The 21,463-nt window shown below is 41.2% G+C and overlaps 3 protein-coding genes across 3 annotated transcripts; 2 read left to right on the top strand and 1 right to left on the bottom strand.

The window, feature by feature from the left end:
* The first annotated feature begins 76 nt into the window (after window positions 1–76).
* LOC133892556 (uncharacterized) lies at window positions 77–5,981 on the top strand. Its single transcript, XM_062333407.1, has 9 exons — window positions 77–573; window positions 1,240–1,331; window positions 2,064–2,143; window positions 2,844–2,885; window positions 2,959–3,086; window positions 3,567–3,747; window positions 3,853–4,031; window positions 4,692–4,940; window positions 5,213–5,981. The coding sequence occupies exons 1-9, from the start codon at window positions 239–241 to the stop codon at window positions 5,454–5,456; spliced, it is 1,530 nt and encodes a 509-aa protein (XP_062189391.1). The 5' UTR covers window positions 77–238; the 3' UTR covers window positions 5,457–5,981.
* A 59-nt stretch (window positions 5,982–6,040) lies between these two features.
* LOC133892563 (3-methyl-2-oxobutanoate hydroxymethyltransferase 1, mitochondrial) lies at window positions 6,041–8,967 on the bottom strand. The gene is made up of 5 exons (XM_062333420.1): window positions 8,462–8,967; window positions 7,717–7,923; window positions 7,458–7,604; window positions 6,771–6,824; window positions 6,041–6,692 (listed from the first exon to the last, which is right to left on the bottom strand). Exons 1-5 carry the CDS (start codon window positions 8,843–8,845, stop codon window positions 6,441–6,443), a joined length of 1,044 nt encoding a protein of 347 aa, XP_062189404.1. The 5' UTR covers window positions 8,846–8,967; the 3' UTR covers window positions 6,041–6,440.
* Window positions 8,968–9,019: 52 nt separating this feature from the next.
* Window positions 9,020–12,590, top strand: LOC133892572 (uncharacterized). The gene is made up of 5 exons (XM_062333431.1): window positions 9,020–9,427; window positions 10,261–10,375; window positions 10,855–10,973; window positions 11,607–11,668; window positions 12,276–12,590. Exons 1-4 carry the CDS (start codon window positions 9,177–9,179, stop codon window positions 11,656–11,658), a joined length of 537 nt encoding a protein of 178 aa, XP_062189415.1. The 5' UTR covers window positions 9,020–9,176; the 3' UTR covers window positions 11,659–11,668; window positions 12,276–12,590.
* The last annotated feature ends 8,873 nt before the right edge of the window (window positions 12,591–21,463 follow it).

The following is a 21,463-nucleotide window of genomic DNA, read 5'->3' as shown; positions in this document are numbered from 1 at the left end:
TGCATCTGCCAGTTTGTTTTGCTCGTTCTCTTAAGTCTATGATTTAAGCCGTCGATCGGACGGTTGACAAGGCTGCAAATCGTATGAACACATCCACCTGACGGAATCGGATGAAGCGTGAGGTGTCGAACGCTGCCCGGTGGAGAGGAATTCCCTCGCCGACGCAACAAGCACAAGTAGGCCCCACCACCGTGATCCGAAGCCCAAATCCAACGGCACGCCCAACCACCGGTCCACCATGCCGGACTCCTCCGCGCCCAACCCCTTCCTCTCCCTCACCTCCGCCTTCCCCTTCCTCTCCTCCTCCTCGCCCTTGCCCGCCGCTCCCCACCTCACCGTCCCGCTCCTCCTCCCCGTCTCCTCGGCCTCGACCTCGTCATCCCGCCGCGGGCCGCAGCCGCTGATGGCCGGCGCGGGCGCGTCCGGTGGCGGGAAGGCGGTAGGAGGGGGTAAGGGCGGCGGTGGCGGGGGCCCTGCGTTTGTGGGGCAGGTGTTTACCATGCTCGACCCCTCCGGGAACGGCCTCATGGCCGTCACCACCCGCTTCGAGCTCCCGCGCTTCCTCACCAACAGGTACCTACACCAATTATCACCCTACACTTGCGAGCTGTTGATTTCCATTGTGTCGCGCAGGTGTCACTGTATATTGAGAGGGCGTATCCCTTAGTCTGGCGTTCTCGGCGACGAGATGTGCGAATTGAGGGGGATGTGCTAGCCTGTAGCTCTTTATTGCGTGTGTGCTAAGGAATTCACACGCTGGACCTAGTTGTATCGGATAATCCAATTGAACTGTATCATCCAAGGTAACATACATGCATCATTAGAAGTTTGGGGTTTCAATATAGTCTGTGAATCTACCGAGAAATGAGGGAATGTTACATCTCTATGCCTCTATGACATGTTTCAGTATGTTGGTCATTGGGGATTTGGTGCTGTGTGATAGTATTTCTTTTCTGCAGAATGTTAATGCACGCTTCAGGAAGTCTGTGTCTACCAATTATTTAGTAATTGGTGACTATTTGCTATAATGGATTTGAAGGAATTGACCTGGATTCTGTAGACTAAGGAAGTGTGCTCTTGGAAACTTGTTAATTATATGCTTTAATGGGTTCACTCGTCATGTGCTACTTGCAGAGGACAAAATCCTCACTGCTGACTGTAACCTATAATCATATCACAGTAGAGCCAATATTTTGGTCATTCTGCTAATTTAACATTTGGAAATTTATTCTGTTTCAGGACTCCTACGTGGTTCAAAAGAATCTTATCACCATTGAAGAAGAGTGAAAATGGGCCAGTATTTAGGTTTTTTATGGATTTGAATGATGCAGGTATTTACTGTCACTAAACTTTTCTTATTCTTTCTTTGCTTGATGCATTATGATCTGGACACTTATTTAATATGTATATAGTAGTGGTACACCCAGCATGTAGTTTTTCAGCTCTCTTATTTTATTTATCCAATTAAATTTGTTAGACTGTTAGCTAGGCTACAACAGAAATATATTAGCATCGGTCCTATCAATATTTGTTGTAAAAAAAAGAGAATATTACAGAAATCCAGCTTTTAGATGAGCTCGACCAACAGTTGCACTTCTCCCTTAAGTTCAACCTAAAAGAGCTGCTTTTAGTCAGGGCCTAGAAAATTACCCTGAAATACAATCCTTACTTCTTAATATCTAAGCTAATAGGTTTCCTGAATCCTTCAATGTGTATGATGAATGCTGAAATGTGCTGTGGCCAACTCTGGCGAGTAAAAAGGTCCACGGTTGCCCATTGGGCAATCAAAAAACATTTACTTTGATTCTTATTCCTCCGTATGTAATTTACAAGTTTTTTTATTGTGGTGTCAGGCGTGGAGAGCCAACGTAGAAACCAAGCCACTCTTTGAGATGAAACCCATTTTTTTGTTGTACTAATACACATAATGTCTGAAAAAGTCCAAAAAACACATAATTTCTGACTACTGCTTTTTCATGACAAAGTTCTTCAAATATGTAATCTACAATTTCTGAGTGGCTATCAGGGAAAGCTGTTTGCCTAACTTGGTCTAATATCTCCAGTATCCTATGTTAAGCGGCTAAATGTGCCAAGGGGCATGGTGGGGGCTTGTCGCCTTGATATAGCATATGAACATTTCAAGGTTGGTTATGGTCATTTTCTTAAGAAGAAAGTTTTTCTTGTCATTTTTCACGATTTACTTTTAGGACAAAAGGTTCGTTACTTTCTTTTAGACTTATTCTGTGTTTTCTTATTGCTAAGCTTTTCTATCTAGTATTTCCTTTTAGAATGCTAACATACAATGCTAGTGTGCTTCTGTATGAGATCGAGTAACCCACATGGATCAGGGTTGTTTTGCTATATGATACTGAGACATGTTTGATTAATGCTCAAATACTCAATTCTCATGTTGTGTGTGTATTAAGCTCTTTCTGCCCTACAAAATGGGGAATGCACTTTTAAATATGAGTATCCATGGTTATTGTTGATAGGGGTTATATGTTTAGTTGCCTCTGGATGTTAGACTAAGGTTGACTCAGGAGACTGTGCACTAGATTTGCTTTGGCTTCCAATATACAACAGTGATGGCCTGTCCCCGATGAAGGACCACTTGAAGAAGTGCTTTTTTTGCATTGCTCAATTAGGCTGTGTGATTCCAAATCGTTGAGAATGCTAATTCGACGTCAGTTTTTTTTTTCCGTGCAACTTAACTACAATTGTTATCTTCTGCTAAAATTTATTCATGACAGATTCTGGTTAACTTATAGCTTGGTTTGATTGGGCTAACACTATATTATTATATTTGTCTTCTAAAAAAATTAAGAATGATTGTTGTTTTGCAGGAAAAACCTCACATGTTCCAGTTTGTTTCAAATGACAAGCAGGTTTGTGCTAAAATGTTTCAGATCAATTTATAACTTAAGCATGTCATCGGAGATTATACCGTTTTCCTTGTAGGTCAAGGCTGCCAATAAGCTATTAAAGTCACTTCCACAAAGGAGCAGAAGAAAACAACTTGATGGCGTCCCTATTTTTAGTGCTCAAAACTTAAATATTGCAGTGGCAACAAATGATGGAATTAGATGGTATGGATCTACCTGATGAACACTCTATGTACAATCTCATAGCTTTTTTTTACTGCATGCCAAAGATGTGTGGTCATCTTGTGTTATATTTCATGTATGCATTCCTTTCCTATGAACAGAAATCATCGAGACATTGCGAACACAACTAGTTTCATCCTTTAAATTTATTTTCTTTTTTTAAAATGATACCTTTTCAGTTTTATGTTTTTCATTTCCTCTTTATTATTGTCATCAATTCTACCGATGTCCCTTTTTGCACGATGTCTTTTTCTCTATCAAATGCCAAGAAGGTTTGTTTACCCTCATAGGATCCACTGGTATGCCATCATAGACTGTTCCATAATTTTAGTGTGCTATTTATGACAGTTCTTGTGCATACTAGATGCTTCTTTTTGGTACCAGGAAAAAATAGGAGATACATTTTGATGTCTTAAATATGTTCATGGAAATCTAATATGAACTTCGCTGATCATGATCCAGGTATACACCATACTTTTTTGATAAAAATTTGCTGGACAATATTCTTGAAGCTTCAATGGATCAACATTTCCATTCAATAATGCAAAATCGCCATACACAACGTAGGAGAGGTATTGTTGATGATAGTTTAACATCAGAAATAATTGAAGAAAGTGCTGACAGCTTGCTTGAGCCCCCGGAGGTATTGTGATCATTTTATTGTTTATTGTTTATGGCCTTGAATCTTGAATCTTGTTTATTGTTTATGGCCTTTTGGCCCTCATATTATGAGGTTTTGTTGATGTAGGTACAAGAATTGATGAATGAGATTGGTCCAGCTGGAATACCACTAAGTGTTGTAACAAAAGCTGCAGAGATTCAGTTTCTTGATGTTGTTGATAAAGTTCTTCTAGGAAATAAGTGGTTGAGAAAAGCTGCTGGCATACAGCCACAGTTCCCTTACGTTGTTGATTCATTTGAGGAAAGGTGCAGATGCAATGCCATGCTTAGACTATATCTCTTCTTTCATTGTTTCATAGAACAGCTTATTTAGTTGTTATAAACTTGTGGAGGGAGATTGACTTGCCTAGCTGAGTTACATGGTTTAAGAAATACTGTTTAATTACTTGTAATTGTGCATGCCCTGTTATACCTAAAATTATTTTTGCATATTGGAAGTAAGTTCCATCCCATAAGAATAACATTCTCCTTCCGAAGTTGCCTTTTACTCATTTTCTTTTACCTCGTAGTCTGTACTTTCAACATTGTCTTTTAGTCATTTTCTTCAACCTGTAGTCTGCACGTTCTTAATTTTTCTCATGGGTGAGTGGGTGAAGCCTGTAGTCCGAGTGGGTGAAGCCTGTAGTCTGCTGTTCCAAAATGTGAAGCCTGTAGTCTGCTGTTCCAAAATGTGAAGCCTGTAGATAAAATATAAATCAATGACTTGGTTACAAATTTGGTTGATAGGTGGAACAATGGTTAAACTTCATCTTGGAGAGTTTACGAGTTGAAACTTGTATCTTTTCCTTTGTTGTGTCAATGATAGCATTCACTAATTTGGCTATTTGATTGGTATCTGTTTGTTTTTCCCTTTCCTTCACTCTCCATAGTAAACCATCTATGTTTATGTTTTATTCCCCCTTTCAGGACTGCTGTTTCAATTGCGAATATTACTACTACCAGCAGTAGTTTTTCTGCTCCTAAGGATGACAATTGCTACCAAAATAATCAGCAATCTCAATCTTCGGAGCCGAGTATTGACAGCAGCAACCACATAAATCACAATAACCCAGATCATAATCAATTTCGTTTTCCATTTAGCAGTCTGCTTCCAAATATATGGCCGGGGCATGACAGAAAGTTTAAAGCGCAAGAAAGGGACAGCAAATTCAGCAGGTTTGTTCCCCAATAGTCTATACTGCTTGTCTTCCTTCTCATTTGCGGTGTCATGCAACAAAGCATGCACTGATTTGGCCTATGCAGTTAGTTGAATGCTTCATGATCTTACTAGAATTTTGTATCAAATTACACCTGTTAGTGGGCCAAATATGATTCAATAATTTAGAGCAAAACATAATTTTAAGACGATAATTTATCTAATTAGCTTCTTCATTTATCTGAGGATTGTTTATCTGCATATTTTGAAGTTGTCTTGGTTTGATGACCAGATATGATGCCGGCATGAACAATGACTTACAAGCGAACCCTCTTCTTCCGAAAATCACCATGGTTGGCATCTCAACGGGTGAAGGTGGACAGATGAGTAAAGCCAACTTAAAGAAGACAATGGAAGATTTGACGAAAGAATTGGAGCAAACAGGTGAAAAAAATACCTTCAATGAACAGAAAGACCCACTTTTTGTGGCCAACGTTGGTGACTACTCAAGGATAACAAAGATTAGCACTACATGAGACTCATTGACGAACAGCAGAAGTGTTCTGTGCATACTGAATTTCTAACCAAGTCAACTGAACATGTTGATGCTAATCTCGGAGGTCCTACTGATGTAGTGCTGTAAATGGCTTGAGGACTTCAGATCATGTGCACATTGATTGTCCTCAGTTCGGACTTGGGAGGCAATCCAACGTCAGTGTGGCCGCTGCTGGATGGTAATAGTCAAAATTTCCAGGAACCGCATGCCGAATTTTGGAGAGGGGCTTCAGATCATGTTTATAGCTATTAAGAATTTTGGAGATGATGATTTGCTAAAGAATGTTTGTGTGAATAGAAAGTTTAATTCCAGTGTATGCAGAACATGCAGCCAGGTATGTCGAACATGCAGCAAGGTAGCGTTGAAATAGCATATGTTCACAAGGTGTTCCATTGTGGATAGGTAGTTTGATTTTATTGGACTCATACGTATCTGTACTTTAAACCGTATCAACTTTACAGGTCGTTAAAGATCAAGGCTTCAAATCATAAGCCATTGGGCCTCATTTGTTGTATATTTACTAAAAGGCGCAATTTATTATTTGTTCGTTTCAACAAATTGACAGATTGCAGAAGACATTCAAAAGTAGTATCTCGAATCATAAAAGGTGGTCCACTTATCCCAGAATTTAGCGTTAAATTTAAGGGACTTCTTTCTCCCACCAAAGCAAAGGTGCATCACTACGCACCATGGCTGTCTTCCACAATCCCTAACCCGAAAACATTCAGGCCCGTCCAGCTACAGCTGATACTTATTCGAACGTAAATGATCCCCATCATCCTCTTCCTCTTCAGACAACAGGAGGATTGCCTAACATTTCACAGGTTCCCAGTTTCAGTTCGCACCTGCGGTTCTGGAATGATTTCACTACTGCAGGACACCATCGTGCTAGGCAAGCTATCAAACTGCTCTTATGCTCTCTAGTCTAGATCAGACATAGCTGTTGAAAATAGCCGATATTGAATCAACTGTTTTCTTTTGGACTTCCATCTTTCTCACAGTTTTCAGCAGCAGCGGCTGCAGCATCTGCAGCCTCATTCAAGCCCATCTTCTGTAGCGTGTTCGCAAAGCCATCAACATCTGTGGGAGTTATTTTATATGGGGTGTGGCTTGGACCTGGGAAAGACCGAGTTTCCACTTCTTGCTTATACTCGGATAGCGCCTTGTTGATGACATCGCCGACATTGCCAAATTGTTTGCAGAATTTCGGTGTGACCTGAGGTAGAGCAGAAATACACACTGAGCTTGACAAAATCATACGAGTAAACAGTTTCAATTAAACAATGTCACTTACTTTGGCATGATGTGGATGCTGCAACATCCCTAACAAATCATGGTAGACCAAGACCTGCATTAGAAACGTGGATATCAGATCAGGGCTTCACGAACAAACAAGTTATGCATCCGCAGAAATTGTGTACACCTGTATTGGTATATAATAAAAAAACATGTCACATGTTGGTACATAAAAATTATCATAACAAACGAGATCAAAGCTATCTAGCAACTATACCTGACAAGTTTGCCTACAGCAAATATATTCAGATTATTAGGAAAACAAGCCTTTTTTTGAGCAATGAAAACATACTTATTTTACCAAGGGACAAGCATATGTCTTGTACGCAGTGATGAAATGATAGCATAACTAGAATAAATATGGCTTATAGCATCTACATTCTTGAATGTGAACAGAATCAACAAATCATATCCGTGAGAAAAGCAGTCTCCTGCTTAATCTACCATGTGGCCGGGTTAGATCCTAGCTAGAGTGGTCGTTGTAATCTCAAAATGGGCGCGTAGGTTAATCTAGTATCCAGGGGTATGTGAGTGTGTTGGTGCTCTACCTTTCGGTAGAGTTTGTGTTTCAGAGTCTATCCTTCTTTCTTCTTTCTTTAATACAAAAGATACGTAGCTTTTCTACGTGTTCGACAAAAAAGAAAAGAAAAGAAAAAGCACTCTGCTCGTGAACAAATAATCGAACCTGCCCACTACAGAATGGTCCAGCCCCAATGCCAATGGTTGGGATTTGCAATGCTGACGTCGCAGCAGCTGCCACTGGAGCAGGCACACACTCCAACACTACCGAGAAGCAACCAGCCTCCTGCAAGGCGAGTGCTGTCTCCACAACCTACACACAAGCAGAATGACATGGATTAGAATCCCAAGAATCTACCAGTCAGTAAGCACACCAAACATGTAACCAGTTACAGCCAAACCACCAACAAAGAAAGGCAGCGCACCTTTACAGCACTATCGACCGTCTTCCCTTGTGGTCGAAATCCACCGAGCACACTAATAGCCTGCGGCGTCAGGCCAACATGCCCCATGACAGCAATTCCAGCCTCTACAATAGCTTTGGCTGCACTGATCCTTGACGGTGCACCTCCTTCCAGCTTGATTGCATCCATTCCACCTTCTTTCAGTACCCTCACCGCTGAGTCGACAGCCTATAAGAAAATGTGCATGCATGTCGGTCTGATCTTATAGGTTTTGTATTTAGAGTTTTGAGTACCCATTTAGCAGTGCTCTACAGTTGAGAAAAGTTTTGCACGTGTTGCTGAACTCCAAATGCTTGATGCAAAGTGGAACAAAGAGAGGAACTTTTTGACAGCAGTAGCTACGATACGATCAATCAAATTTTCTGAGCACAGAAAGGTGCTATTCTGCCAGAAAGCTCCCCCTCTGCTTTCTTAGATACACCTAAAAGGAATCAATGAAGTGAACAGAGTAGCACACAGTGAAAGTTATACCGCAAGACAAAAAATTTCCTACCCAAATTTTTACTCCTCACGTGAGCGAGCATAGGAATAAATGAAAAAGGCGAAAATGAGATCGAAATTGCTTGATTGTAAGACAAGCTGCTCTTATCATGTCAACAGTGACAACGCGCTGCATTACTGCAATTTTCCATCTCCATCGCATCCAAATATGGAATCCAGTATGGGTAAGAAAGAGGAGAGCGCGCGCATGGCTAGGGGCGCGTACCTGCGCGGCGGAGGACTCGTAGCACCCGAACGGGAGGTCCCCGACTAGGAGCGGCCGTGGGGCGCCGCGCGCCACGGCGCGGCAGTGGTCGAGCATGAGGTCGAGGGTAATGGGGAGCGTGGTGTCGTGGCCGTGCACGACCATCGCAGCGGAGTCGCCGACGAGGCAGACGTCGATCCCCGCGGAGTCGACGTGGACCGCTGAGGGGTAGTCGTAGGCGGTGACGACGGTGATGGACTCCCCGCGGCGGTGCTTCCCGCGGAGCGTGGTCACCGTCACGCGCCGCGCCGCCTCCTGCGGCCGCGGCCCTCCGTAGACGGTGGACTCCGGGACGTTGCTCAGCAGCCGCCGCGCCAGGTGCCACACGAGGTGAGACCGCCGCATCGTGTCGTTCGTACCGCTCCTCAGTCCTCTCTCTCTCTCTCTCTCTCTCTCTCTCTCTCAGAGGTGTAGATGTGGTCTTCGGCCTGACCTCCGATCTCCGATTTCGGCTCGGTAAGATAAAAAAGCTCTGAATTAAATAGATGGGCTTGGGTTGGGTGGGCCAAAGTTGGACCTTGTTGCTCGTCCCCGTCTCCGTTTCTGTTTCCGTCAAGGTCCAGCCGGTAAAGCATCGGAGTACTCGACCGCCCAGTGTCTACAGAGCTCCTCCGATCTGTTCGAGTCCCGGCCGGAGATCCGCCCCTCTCCTCGACGACACCCGACAGATCCGGCGATGCAGTTCTTCAGCGGCTCCTCGCTCACGTCAGTGGCGCCGGAGGCGAGCCCCGCCCCGGCGGCGCCCCCCGGCACAGGCACGGGCGCCAACGCGCAGGTGCTCTACGTCTTCAACCGCAACGGCGTCTGCCTGCTCTACCGCGAGTGGCACCGCCCGCTCCGCACGCTCGACCCCACCCAGGACCACAAGCTCATGTTCGGCCTCCTCTACTCACTCCGATCCTTCACCGCCAAGATGGACCCCACCTCGTACGTGCTTCGGCTCATCCTCCTCCTTCGCATCCGCTGTGTGTTGTTCCCTTGCCTTCCAGTCACAGGAGGGTGGGAGATGATGTGGTATTGGGGGTTGTTCATCGCACCAATGGTTTTAGCTTAACTGGAGCCAATGGTGCCTTATTAGAAATGAGCAAGAGTTCGACCACTATCGTAGTAGTGTCCTTGGCAATGTTGGCCAATCAGCGACTTTAACTCGGTTCTAGTCCTTCACATCACGACCAATTTGAGACAGATTACAGGGTTTGTAGTAGAATTTGGTGGAGAAGATCGGAAAAGAGGAGCAAAGGGAGGCCTATCCGCTTAGTAGTTGAATTTATATCCATCTCTTATACTAAAGGACAGGCCAATGATGTATCCCTTATCATCTATCACAACCATTTTGAAAGAGATTATAGAGTTTTGGGCTCATAACAGTTGGAGTCTGGGTTTTGGATGATTCAATTCATTGGTTACTGTAATACAGAATTCTATGCATTCAAGCTAACATGAGATGGAAAAGGGGCAAAAGATATAGAAGTTGATAAGTTTCCTGAATGTTTAACCATTGACTATTGAGAATCATTCGGTTCCCAATTTGCTTGAGAAGTTTTGTATTTCATTCTATTTGCATTTGTCATGTATTATATATTTGTCCAAGAGTTCATTGGCCTACTGGTGACAGGGTTATATTGGAAAAATAAAATCATTTGATCCTAACTAATATCTGGAGAAGCTGAAACTACGGTATATCAAGTAACAAATGTTTTGAGTGTTTAATGTTCTAATTCGCCTATTTGCCTGGTGATGTTCTTACATATGAAATGCAGGGCTGAAAAGGGGAACCTTGGGGTGCCATTACTGCCAGGCCAGGGCTGTTCATTTTATAGCTTCAAAACAAACACATACAAACTGAACTTCATGGAGAGCCCTTCTGGTCTAAAGGTTAGTATCACCTATTTTCTTCCCTTTGTTTTCTAAACTTATTCCGTTCGTGTATAAAGATTGAAGGTTCTTTTCATGAATAAAAATCATGTGTGCTTGGGCCAGATGAAAATATCTTAATTGATAGGTTACAGTGACTTGCAATTATTGTCGGCCCTGCCAAGATGAACAAGGTTATGTGGTATCTTTCCCAAAAATGAATATATATTAACATAGCAATATTGCTATACGATACATCTGTGAGAAGTAAAATCAATTTCACTTCGTTGGATATTGGTAATAAATCAATGGCGTGGCATTTCACTTTTAGTATCAGATGCATCAGTGCAACCTTAGTTTTTATGTAGCTTCGTTCCACTTGACAAAAGCTCCTGTAAAATTTGGTCATTTATTTAGCATTGTAGTGATCAAGCAGATAAATGAGCAATACCCCTTTCTCCAAAGCTACACTCATTCCTAACTCTACCTTCTTGGTGTAGCTTATTCTGATTACACATCCAAGGACTGGTGATCAGCGAGATTCACTGAAGCATATCTACAATCTATACGTGGATTATGTTGTAAAAAATCCTCTGTGCGCTCCTGGAGCTCCAATCAAGTAAGTTTTGCTGCTTAATGAAAATTTGTTGTTACTGCATGGTTAGCTAGAATCGTTGCTAACATTACGATGCTTAGAAGGATGTGGTCCTTTTCATCAGACTATTTGTATGGGGCATCCTTTGTTTCATAAGTCATATTTGAGCAACTGACTCAAGTAATGAGCACACACTTGTTTAGGAAGGTGTTTGGATGTCGCAAATAATATATCACGGCAGATATAGCCAGCAGCTGGGTTTAGATCTTCTCATGTTTAGTCCTCTCAATCTCCCAAACATACTGAAGTTCATATATGTGAAGGAATTCATTTGAGCTCAATGATCCAGAGGAAGTGTGATAGTGGTGTACTGCCTTTTCAGTTTATTTGCATGATTGTTCATGAAATTGCTGTTGTTGAACCGTTGTGTTGAGCATGGTCATCAGTGCTACCCATAAGCTATTGTCTTAATTCTAGTTAATCCATAACTTGTAGTGTTGTTTCTAGTTGAGGATAATAGTTCTGTACCCGATTGTTCAAACTGAATAATCTTTAGTTTCATGATGATACCGATATGCAACCAATTGTAGGCTTAGTGCCTACTTTATATCTTGTTTATCTCAATTCACTAGTTTCCTGAACATCTCTTCTTTGCAGATGTGAACTTTTCAATAAACATCTCGATCAATATGTGAAAACATTAATTTGATATCATTGAGGTAATTTCTATCCTTAGTCTTTTTCAGAGTGTTGCATATAGTGCTTCCATACTATCAGTGGTGTTAATGTACAATGCTGCATGTAATGTTTGTATGGATGCTTGGCAATCCTTTTATGTGATTACCTGGGGCTCTCTGCTCAGAAATGTACATATTTTATGTTTTCCCGGTTTATTTTGTGCTCCTATGTTCCTTTGGTAAAACAGTGTTATTGAGTTGATAAGAATTTCCTGACTGACAAGATTTCAGATGATTTTGTCATGTGTCTTTTTGTTTATTAAAGAATGAGATTTAAATGTTGGTTTCACAAGAATGTTCGAGTGTTAAATTCTTAGATTTAGGTGCTCCTTAGGATCAACAATGACTGAACTTGGAGGGCGGCCCATTCTATTTTCCTGTCATCGATTTTTTAAGAGGGAGAAATATATTTGCTATGTTAAGACATCTGGGCATGCATTTCCCTATGTCCTGGCCATTCAGTTCCTTAATGTGTTTCAGTTTCACATCATGTAGTCGAACTCTTATCTAGGACCGGCACAGCTGATAAGGTCTAGTTGCCTATACTTTTTGTTCACATACTTATCTCTACTGCAATGTTTCCTTGCAGATTTGGGTGGTCAGCATTAGCTAAAAACGGTTCCATTTCATGTTCTTTAGCGTGGTGAGATCACCAACCTATTTGATTATAACTATTTTGAGAAAAGTACTGCTTAAATGATGCTACAGACTTCTCTGGTACAATGCAAAAATGGTCATGTTCCCATTGTTTTTTTACAATTGCACCATGTATTAGATATCTAGATTGTTCAAAGCTGCTGTCTTCTTCTTAATAACTTCAATAGCTCTACTATGATCACACTCCTGTAAATTTCTTGTTTGATTATGATGGATACCCGCAAGATAAAAACTGTTGCCTCTTCCAGTGTTGTATGTCGTCTTTTGATGATTACTCTATTGAGTCATCCGGCCACCGTTCATATGTTTCTCTTCAAATGCAAACCAAATTTATATCTTGGGGTATGGTCCATATGTTCTGCTAATTCACTTTGTCATGTATTACTCATGGATGGATGCAAACTAAGCCGGACGAAATGCAAACATGGTGGTCGATTCAGAAAGGATGGAGTCAGTCACATTTTCAGATATTTAATACTACATATTACAGACTTAAGCAGAATGTTATGGCCCATATGCTCTGTTTATTCTACCTAAACTACAGAGTTGAACTGGACTAAAGCTAGAGGTGTTCCATTTAACAAAATGGTCACACAAATAGGATCATCACAACGTTACTATTGCATTGCGTCCGTGGGTGCGGCCGGCGAGGGTGGTGGCGCCGTCTCGGCCGACGTGCCCCACCGAGAGGTCCGACGTACAGCTCCGCCTCCGGCTTCTGCACTCTCGCCACCTTCTCCGCCATGAACCCCTTCAGCTGCGCCGTTCTTGATTCCGACCTGATTAATGATTATACCGGCTGACGCACGCAGTACGTCAGTTTTCCTTGTTTGAATAAATATCAGAATGGTTTAAAAAAACTTGATGAGGTCTCCTCTGGAATGCAGAAAAATTGTAGGAATTTTAGAGAATTTAATTCCTATAAGAATATTTACTATCAAGCTCTTTGGAACAAAGGATCGGCCTTCTCGAGATCCTATGGAATGGTTTGATTCCTAGCGTGAGGTCTACTCTCTTGGAAAAAATCATTTGCGTCTCTCTTTCATCTGATTCCTGTGTTTTTTCTACACTCCATCTATATGGTTATTCCTATTTTTTTATTTATTTTGCAATCCTCTATCCTGCCCTTTCATTTATATTAGAATCTTACTCTTTTTTTTCTATTCCTGCGTTTTTCCATTCCGGCATTCCAGAAAGACGTTGATCGTGAACACCTTGTCACTGCCACATGAATCAAACCAAAAGATAAAATCAAACATGAGATTAATCCTTTGACAGTGGGAGGGGATCAACCAAATCCCTCTCTTAAATTATTGGTTTCAGATCTACTTATTTTAGCTTCAGATTGTAAGAATTGTAAGAATTCAGTCCATTCTGTAAAATCCGTGAAAGCTATTTCTCACCGAATTGTGGATTGTGAGATTTTATGTCTATTTTTTTTTTTATTCTGGCTATAAATTCTAGCTCCAAAAGTAAAAGCAAAAATAAATGACAACTAAGCTTATTCTCACCATCTACAAACCAATTAGTACTATGAAATTCTACAATTTACGATCCGGTGAAAATGAGCTTTCACGAATTCTATGGAATAGACTATATTCTCACAATCTAAGGCTAAAATAAACAGTTCATAATACAACCTAACTTGTGGATTTTGTGAGAATCAATTTTTATATTATGATCATTTATTTACTTTTACTTTTAAAAGTTAGAATCTATAATCAGAATAAAAAATAAGCAGGAGCTCGTTCTGACAGATACTCTCAGCATATGATTTCTTGTCGCTTCAAGTATTATATGTCGTTGTTTGATAATTAATCCACGCATTATATCACTGCTCTGATGTTTGTCTTCAAGTACACTGTTAGAGCGGGGAGTAACAAATACACTGCCGCAGAACGGTATGATCTGTACATGCTCTGTTGATTCACTCTTGCTACCTAAACTTGAGTGAACATAAAGGACAACAAAGTTAGCGAAATCGGTTGTTCTTTGTGCTATGGTCTGTATTTTTCTTCCTTCGAGGCCATGCTCCGTTATGTGAATGCGTACTCCATACGCTTTGCTTGCTTGGGATACTATAGAATATACACATAGAAGCATAGCATTGAGTTAGCTGCATGTTCTGTGGGCTGTAAGAACAAAACGTGGGCACACCAGATCACCTTAATTTTGGAGCTGTGGACGTCGATGTTACAAAAACCTCAGCTTTTGTAACTCACAGCACATGTTAGTTTAAACCTCCGGTTACCGTGTTATAAATGTTATGACTGTCTGTTTTGGAACCGACGGTGATACCGATTCGAAAGCTAGTAGTGATAGTTGATTCTAAATCTAATATTTTTTGGGCCAAGAAAATAATAAAAATATATTTGATGATTATCGTAAATCATAAGTCACGTAATTTTTCACGCGAAATATACGCACATACAGTTTATAGAGTCAAACCCGCAACCTAACCCCTCACACAATGTTTCCTTAACATCCCACTTCACAGTGAGAGCTGATGAATATGGGATAATTTATTATTTTGATATTTTTTGTCTGAATCTTTAGACGATTATTTGGTATTTAAAATATTTTAAATGAAAAGATTTTTAATTATAAAATTACAGATCTCATCGAAAACTATAAATTTCATATAACTCACAACTTCTTGCATGACAACAGCTAATCAAAGCAAAAGGAAGGATGACAGAAAGTTAGGAATAATCTAACCTTGTCTTCATCCAACTCCATACGAAAAGTTATAAATTTTTGAATACGGGCTATCTAATTCTATCATTACCGATTTATATTAGAAATTGATATTAATACTCCCTTCATTATTATTGTCGCCTCATAACCAGAACCAACGATAAAAGTTACTTATCATTACCGATTCATCTCAAGAACTGATAGTAATAATATTAATATTAGTTTTTAATATAAATCGATAGTAATAAGTGATTTTTATTATCGGTTCTTTTCGAATCGTTCATGTTACAACCGGTTAACCATCTTCAACGGTTTTCCTTCAGGGTCCAGAATCCCTCCACGACGGAATTTTCGTTCCCTTCAGCGTCCCAATGGTTTCCCTTCACGGTTACCGTCACGAAGGGATTTCCAAGGTCATTTACTTCAGGACGGGATTCTCTCTCCTTTCCCTTCACGATTCCCGTCGAAGGAAAGCTGTTGGAGATGAGAGAAAATAAAGAGAATAGGAACGGGGAAGAGAATTGGGAAGGGAACGAAATGAAGGGAATATGGTTGGAGATAACTATCTCCAACGGTTTTCCTTCAGAGGCCAGAATCTCTTCATGACAAGATTTTCGTTCCCTTCAACGCTCCAACGATTTTCCTTTACGGCTCCCGTTACGAAGGGATTCCTAAGGTCATTTCTTTCAGTACGGGATTATCTCTTCTTTCTCTTTACGATTCCTTTCGAAGAAAAGCTGTTAGAGATGAGAGAAAATAAAGTGAATAAGAACGGAGAAGGAAATTAGAAAGGAAACAAAAGAAAGAGAATATAGTTGGAGATGATCTAACACACGCTGTTTCGGTAGCGGTGTGTAACACACGCTGCCTAGCATAAGTTGCAAGAAAGCCCAAATCTACGTAATATTTCCACTAGAAGATACACAAAGATGATGCAGGTACTGCTTATTACTCTGCTCCATCGCTAATGCTATCTGCGAGGTCTCTTGTATGCTATAGTTAGTCTAGGTACAGTGTCCTACATCTCCGGTTAGAATTCACATGATAACTATAGGTGTCTGTTTGAGGATTAATCCTTAACGATAATTTCGAGGTGTATCAGTTGAGGGGCGTGTGAGAAATACTTGCGCGGTGCATATGCTCTGAACTCAAGAACACATGTGTTATCCAGATTCAAGCCCTTAGAAGGATAATAGACTTACGTCATGTGTATTTAGTTATCAGCATTTCAGAACTGATTACAGATGAGTTTCCTTGACTCCTCCCTCTCTTTATATATCATAGAGAGAGGGTGAACTTACAAGTGGACTCTTTTTGCTCTGATGATATCGACAAGCCCATCCCATATGTTAGACATCTCCATGCTCACCTCACCCTAGTCAGTCAGCTTGCCTTGTCCCCTCACAGGACTCACATGCGCGCCTGCGAAGCGGCCTACCACGCCTACAAGCCTAAATGCTATAGGATGGAGTATGACACCTCTATACTGACCATGATCTGTTCGTCGGTGTGAAGTGCCTAGGGAAGGAAAGATATTTGAGTGAAAATTATTTAACAGGAATAGACTGGTTTGTTAAGGTAGTGTTTGGTTGGAGAGCAAGGTGGGATGGGATGATTCCATTCATGTATTTAGGGATGGCTGCGTTCCAAGTGGGATGACTGCGTTCAGCCTTTTTTTTTGGAACGGATCCGTCCTGAATCTTTGAAGAATATTCTCTGGTTCAGAATCATTCCATCCCACTGAACTTCAACCAAACAGCTTAAAAACAGGATGGATCCGCTCCGTCCCACCTCGTCCCACAAACCAAACACTACCTAAGTACATGTCTTTCGACCAGCGAAGGTTGGTCATATGATTTTCTTACGTGATAAAGATCCTAGTCGTAAAGACATAGACTGGTCACACAAGCACAAATTGGTCGCACGATGGACTCAAAAAATATTCTATTAACTGGAATTTATCGGTGTAGGATCATATTTTATACAACGGCAATGTCCGTGAGTGATTCAGATGAAGAGGCGGATCCTGCTAACGCTAGAGGTGAAGACGGAACTAAAGAGTAGTCTTTAGAGTCACGTTCGCACCCTAACTACCTGTGGTTTGGGCTCTGTTTTTCGTTGTGCTTTTGTTGGCCATTCGGTCAGGTTTGTAATATATACACTATGGTTTGTACTTTTTTGTACCCTGTAACCTTAATACTTATGTTCGAGTTTGACTGTGATATTACAATTGTTATATTGTGTGTATTAGCTATTTGATTCAGGGACTGATACATGAGGCACAGAAGATCCTAAGATTGGGTCTTACACTGACCATGACCTGTCCATCGGGGTGAAGTACCTAAAGAAGGAAAGATATTTGAGTGAAAATCATTTAATGAGAATAAATTAGTTTGGTAAGTATATTTTCTTATGTGATAAGGACTTAAGTCGTCAAGACACAAACTGATCGCGCGAGCGGAAACTGTCGCACGGTGGGACTCAATTTAAAAAAAAATATTCTACCACCTGGGATTTATCGGTGTGGGCCATGGAATACGGATCCTATTTTATACACCGGCAGTGTCCGTGAGTGATGTGCCATACCTCTGTGCCCGAGTCGAGCTCGATCCGTAGTGTTGGGATAGTGGGCTGAAGTCAGTCGCAGGACATGTTTCCTGCAGCGATCTGGGTTGCATGCAGCGAGCACGGGCAAGAGATCGACAACATCTGCGTCCACTGCAGACGGCAGCATCCGACGACAACCGCACGAAAAGGGTACTCTGATTGCACATGATTCTGAAATGAATCTTCACTTCGCATCTACAGCGTTGAACTTATTTTTTACTGGGTTCAACAGCCGCTGTGAAACTTGCTTGCATTACTAGTTGGATAACATTTTTTACAAGTCGTCGTTCAGTCCGACACGTAGCTCTGGTTTGGTAACTGATCGTCCAACAGCTTGGTTGTCATGCGTTGTCTTATCTGCAGTACTTGTTAATTCGAGGTGCATATCATATGCATGTAACGAGCGTACCGACGCTGTAAGATAAGAACTAGATACCGCCCAATTAAGTAGCCTAATGCCAACGCTTTGGTAAGAATAAGAATCCGAGGGAAGGGACCTCAGCACGAGCAAGATCGCAATCCAATAGGATAAGTTGCAACAAAATCACCGTTCAACGATGTGATTTGCTCTGCTTGTATCCGCATAATGCGCAGCAGTGAGGCTCGGTAGTGATACAACTCCTCTGTGTCACTGCTACCTTCTCTCCTGTGTGGGGTGCGGAGATTGTTCACGGCATGGTGTCGCGCTGCATGCATGCTGTGCCAGAGAGAGAGAGAGAGAGTCACAGAGCAGCTGAGCTGAGCTGAGCTGACCAGAGAGATTCCCATCCCATCCCATCCATCCATCATCCATGTGCTGTCACTGCATGCCGAGACTTCACGTGTAACGCCCCGGTCCCCCGCGTACTCTCCACCAACTTTAAATTTAGAGTACAATACTACAGCAATCCAAGCATAACCAACCCTATCAACTTCAAGTCCTTCTGTCTTCCTCCTAAATTGTGTGACCAATTGCTATTCTGCTGTCCCAAGCAGAATTGTGTACTGCTAGATCCATCACTGGGCGTCTGAGTTAAACCGGTTCCAAACTAGTAGACTTTTTGACTGTGTTAAACATCTGTATCCAAGTCAGCTTGGGTAAGATTATCGAGCAATCTAACTTCATTCCATCACTAAATATCACCAAGGCTCCAAGAGCGAGCTACAGAGTCTCACCTTCAGAGAAGGCAATGTGTGCACCCGGGCGCCGTGTAGATGTGACTTGGGATTAAGGTAGATATCTAATACGTAATTTTATACTATAACTAATTTAATTTTTAATTTAATTAGGTAAAAGTGGATTTCTAATTTATTTTTTAAAGCTTTGTCAGCTAGTGGGAGTGGCACTCGCGTCCCATGGAAGAGGAAGATGACAACCGACTACGGACGGTGAAGGGCAGGCAACAGCCGACAAGGATAAGGAGGGTGAGGACCGATCGGACCTGGGAACGAGAGGTGACGGGAGGAAGAGGAAGGGTGAGATTAATAAAATAAAGCTAACTTGTGAGACCTATCCTAACCTTAAGCAGTATGTTAAAAGTTATGTTGTTGGAGGTGCGATTTATTATGCGGACTATATCTCACAGGACAATGGTATTGCTTGCTAGTTGACCCCAACTGCTGGAGATACCCTCATGGAGCAAGTTCTGCCAGTTGCACATGATGTCCTAGCACACGTACGCCATAAAGCTGCTGGTGGGACACAGTGCTCGTCAAGAAGTAGGGTATAGGGAAAATCAGTATTTTAAAATCAAACTCATTTTTCTATGATAATCTACAAATTGTCTCCTATTTATTTTTTACAGATTGTAACTATAGTAAAAATAAAAGTGCCAACACAAATCTAGAATAATTACCCACCAATACCATTACTATTTTCAACTTGAACTTTCAGCTTTTTACAATCCAATTTTTTAAAATCTACAATCTAAAAGCTATTTTTCAGAAAACTAAACTAAAACAAATATGCCTTTAATATTGATTGATAGTGATACTACTAGCACTGCAACCTGAATCCGGGCGCCCGACCGGCCGCAACTCCTAGCAGAGATCACCCACCGTACAGTAACCTGCGAGCCATCCCCTCATGATGAAATTGTATTGAGTGGCTCTTGTTTAAACTTAGGCTATGTTTGGTTATGATGAGACTTTTCTAAAAGTTGCTTTTAAAAGTTGTTGTTAAAAAGCTATTTATAGAAAAATCTAATTTTGAATTAGCTTTTGATACGAAAGAAATGAATAATATATGTAATACCGCTCAAAGCATTATTCCTCAGAAACTATAAAATCTACTCAAGACCAACTTCTGTCTTTTAATAATAATGCTAGCTTTTACCATCTTCTACTTCTCAGAAGCCATTTCCAAAAACGTACTATTTGATTTAGCTTTCTGCTTCTAAGTAGAAAAGGCCATCAAAAGATGAACCAAACAGTGAGGTTAGAGCAGCACCGTTGTGTTGGCGCGGAATTTGGTAATCTCGTGCAACACAAATCCGTCCTAGATAACTATCGCTTTTCGCAGCGACACGTAACTTGTTTACGAGCAAACAAGCAAAGAATTTCGACTGGCAACCTTGAGGACGGCCACCCTAACGATTTACAAGCAAATCAACATAGAACTACCACCCAAATCATGGGGACCGAAGTAACAGCAAAGAACTACTCTAAACCTACCCTAATGTGCTGGAAAGTAAAGAAAAACAAAAGGCAGATGCAATGTTTGCGATTGACTGAGTTGTTATTGCAATCGACCTCCACCATCAACTATTTATAAAGGGGACGTGGTCTTGATCCTAGGGAATCAAAGTGGGACTCTATTACAACCCTAAACATGCTCTATTCGGTCAAAAACATGAAAAGAATCTGAATAGATCTACGAATCCAACTCGAGTCGGACTCGAACTAAACACTAGATGGTCCGGTGAGAACAAACTTTTGATCACTGGACTATCTAGTGAGTTCAACTCGGTTGGACCCTGAACTCTTTTCTAATATACACCGGATAGTCCAGCGTTTGAAATACACTCCCTAGAGGCTATCGCCGGACTAATATTTGCAAAGAGCAAATCCTGCTGCAAAAATTTGAAATACATGCACCGCATGATCCGACATTGACACCAAAAACCTCATTGGACTAATTCTCGCATAGAGCAATTTTCTCTACAAGTTTTGCCATTAAACTCATTAGATGATCTGACGCTACCTCGGATAACACACTGGACTATTTTTTGTAGAGAATATGTTTTTCGGCAAATATCAACTTACAAGCATCGGATAGTCCGACGTTTGCACCGGAGCACTTGCCGGACTAATTTGTACACAGAGCATGTTTCTACACAAAATCCTCTTCTATTCATCGGATAATCCAGTGATGACACGACCTTAAGCACCGGACTATCCGATGTGCACAAAAAGTCTAGTTGTGCCATTTTTTGCTATCAACACATGCCCCCTGTTTTTTGGTAAAGCTTGCACACAGAAAACACCTTTTCTCAATACAATCATTAAATAATTCATTATTCATCTTCGGCTACTACTTAGGACAATATGAACAATATATCAATCACATGTATGTTCTAAGGGCGATAGTAAACACATCGGCCATGTATAACTATGTATCTTAGGACGATACCAAATTACATCAGCCAGGTATCCTTACCTCTCTTCTCAAGCGTCTTGCTACACACTTGGATAGTATTTCTTCAAGTATTTCCCATTGATAGCTCGAGGCATCTTATCTCCTCGTAAATATTACAATATATACGAATTTCTGGGTACGATTACTACAACCTTAAAAGGACCTTCCCAACTAAGAGACCACTTTCCAAACTTATTCTT

The sequence above is a fragment of the Phragmites australis genome, chromosome 2, assembly GCF_958298935.1.
Source record: "Phragmites australis chromosome 2, lpPhrAust1.1, whole genome shotgun sequence".
In the NCBI taxonomy this organism is placed as follows: Eukaryota; Viridiplantae; Streptophyta; class Magnoliopsida; order Poales; family Poaceae; genus Phragmites; species Phragmites australis.
Note: the sequence above shows the minus strand (reverse complement) of the source record. Positions and strands in the feature narration are given on the sequence as shown.

Coding starts and splice junctions, on each gene's coding strand:
- LOC133892563 (XM_062333420.1), bottom strand. CDS start 8,845: ATGCGGCGGTCTCACCTCGTGTGGCACCTGGCGCGGCGGCTGCTGAGC. Junction 7,924..8,461: donor ACGAGTCCTCCGCCGCGCAG/GTACGCGCCCCT, acceptor ATTTTCTTATAG/GCTGTCGACTCAGCGGTGAG. Junction 6,825..7,457: donor GACCATTCTGTAGTGGGCAG/GTTCGATTATTT, acceptor TTTCTAATGCAG/GTCTTGGTCTACCATGATTT.
- LOC133892556 (XM_062333407.1), top strand. CDS start 239: ATGCCGGACTCCTCCGCGCCCAACCCCTTCCTCTCCCTCACCTCCGCC. Junction 574..1,239: donor CCGCGCTTCCTCACCAACAG/GTACCTACACCA, acceptor ATTCTGTTTCAG/GACTCCTACGTGGTTCAAAA. Junction 1,332..2,063: donor TATGGATTTGAATGATGCAG/GTATTTACTGTC, acceptor TAATATCTCCAG/TATCCTATGTTAAGCGGCTA.
- LOC133892572 (XM_062333431.1), top strand. CDS start 9,177: ATGCAGTTCTTCAGCGGCTCCTCGCTCACGTCAGTGGCGCCGGAGGCG. Junction 9,428..10,260: donor GCCAAGATGGACCCCACCTC/GTACGTGCTTCG, acceptor TATGAAATGCAG/GGCTGAAAAGGGGAACCTTG. Junction 10,376..10,854: donor AGAGCCCTTCTGGTCTAAAG/GTTAGTATCACC, acceptor TTCTTGGTGTAG/CTTATTCTGATTACACATCC.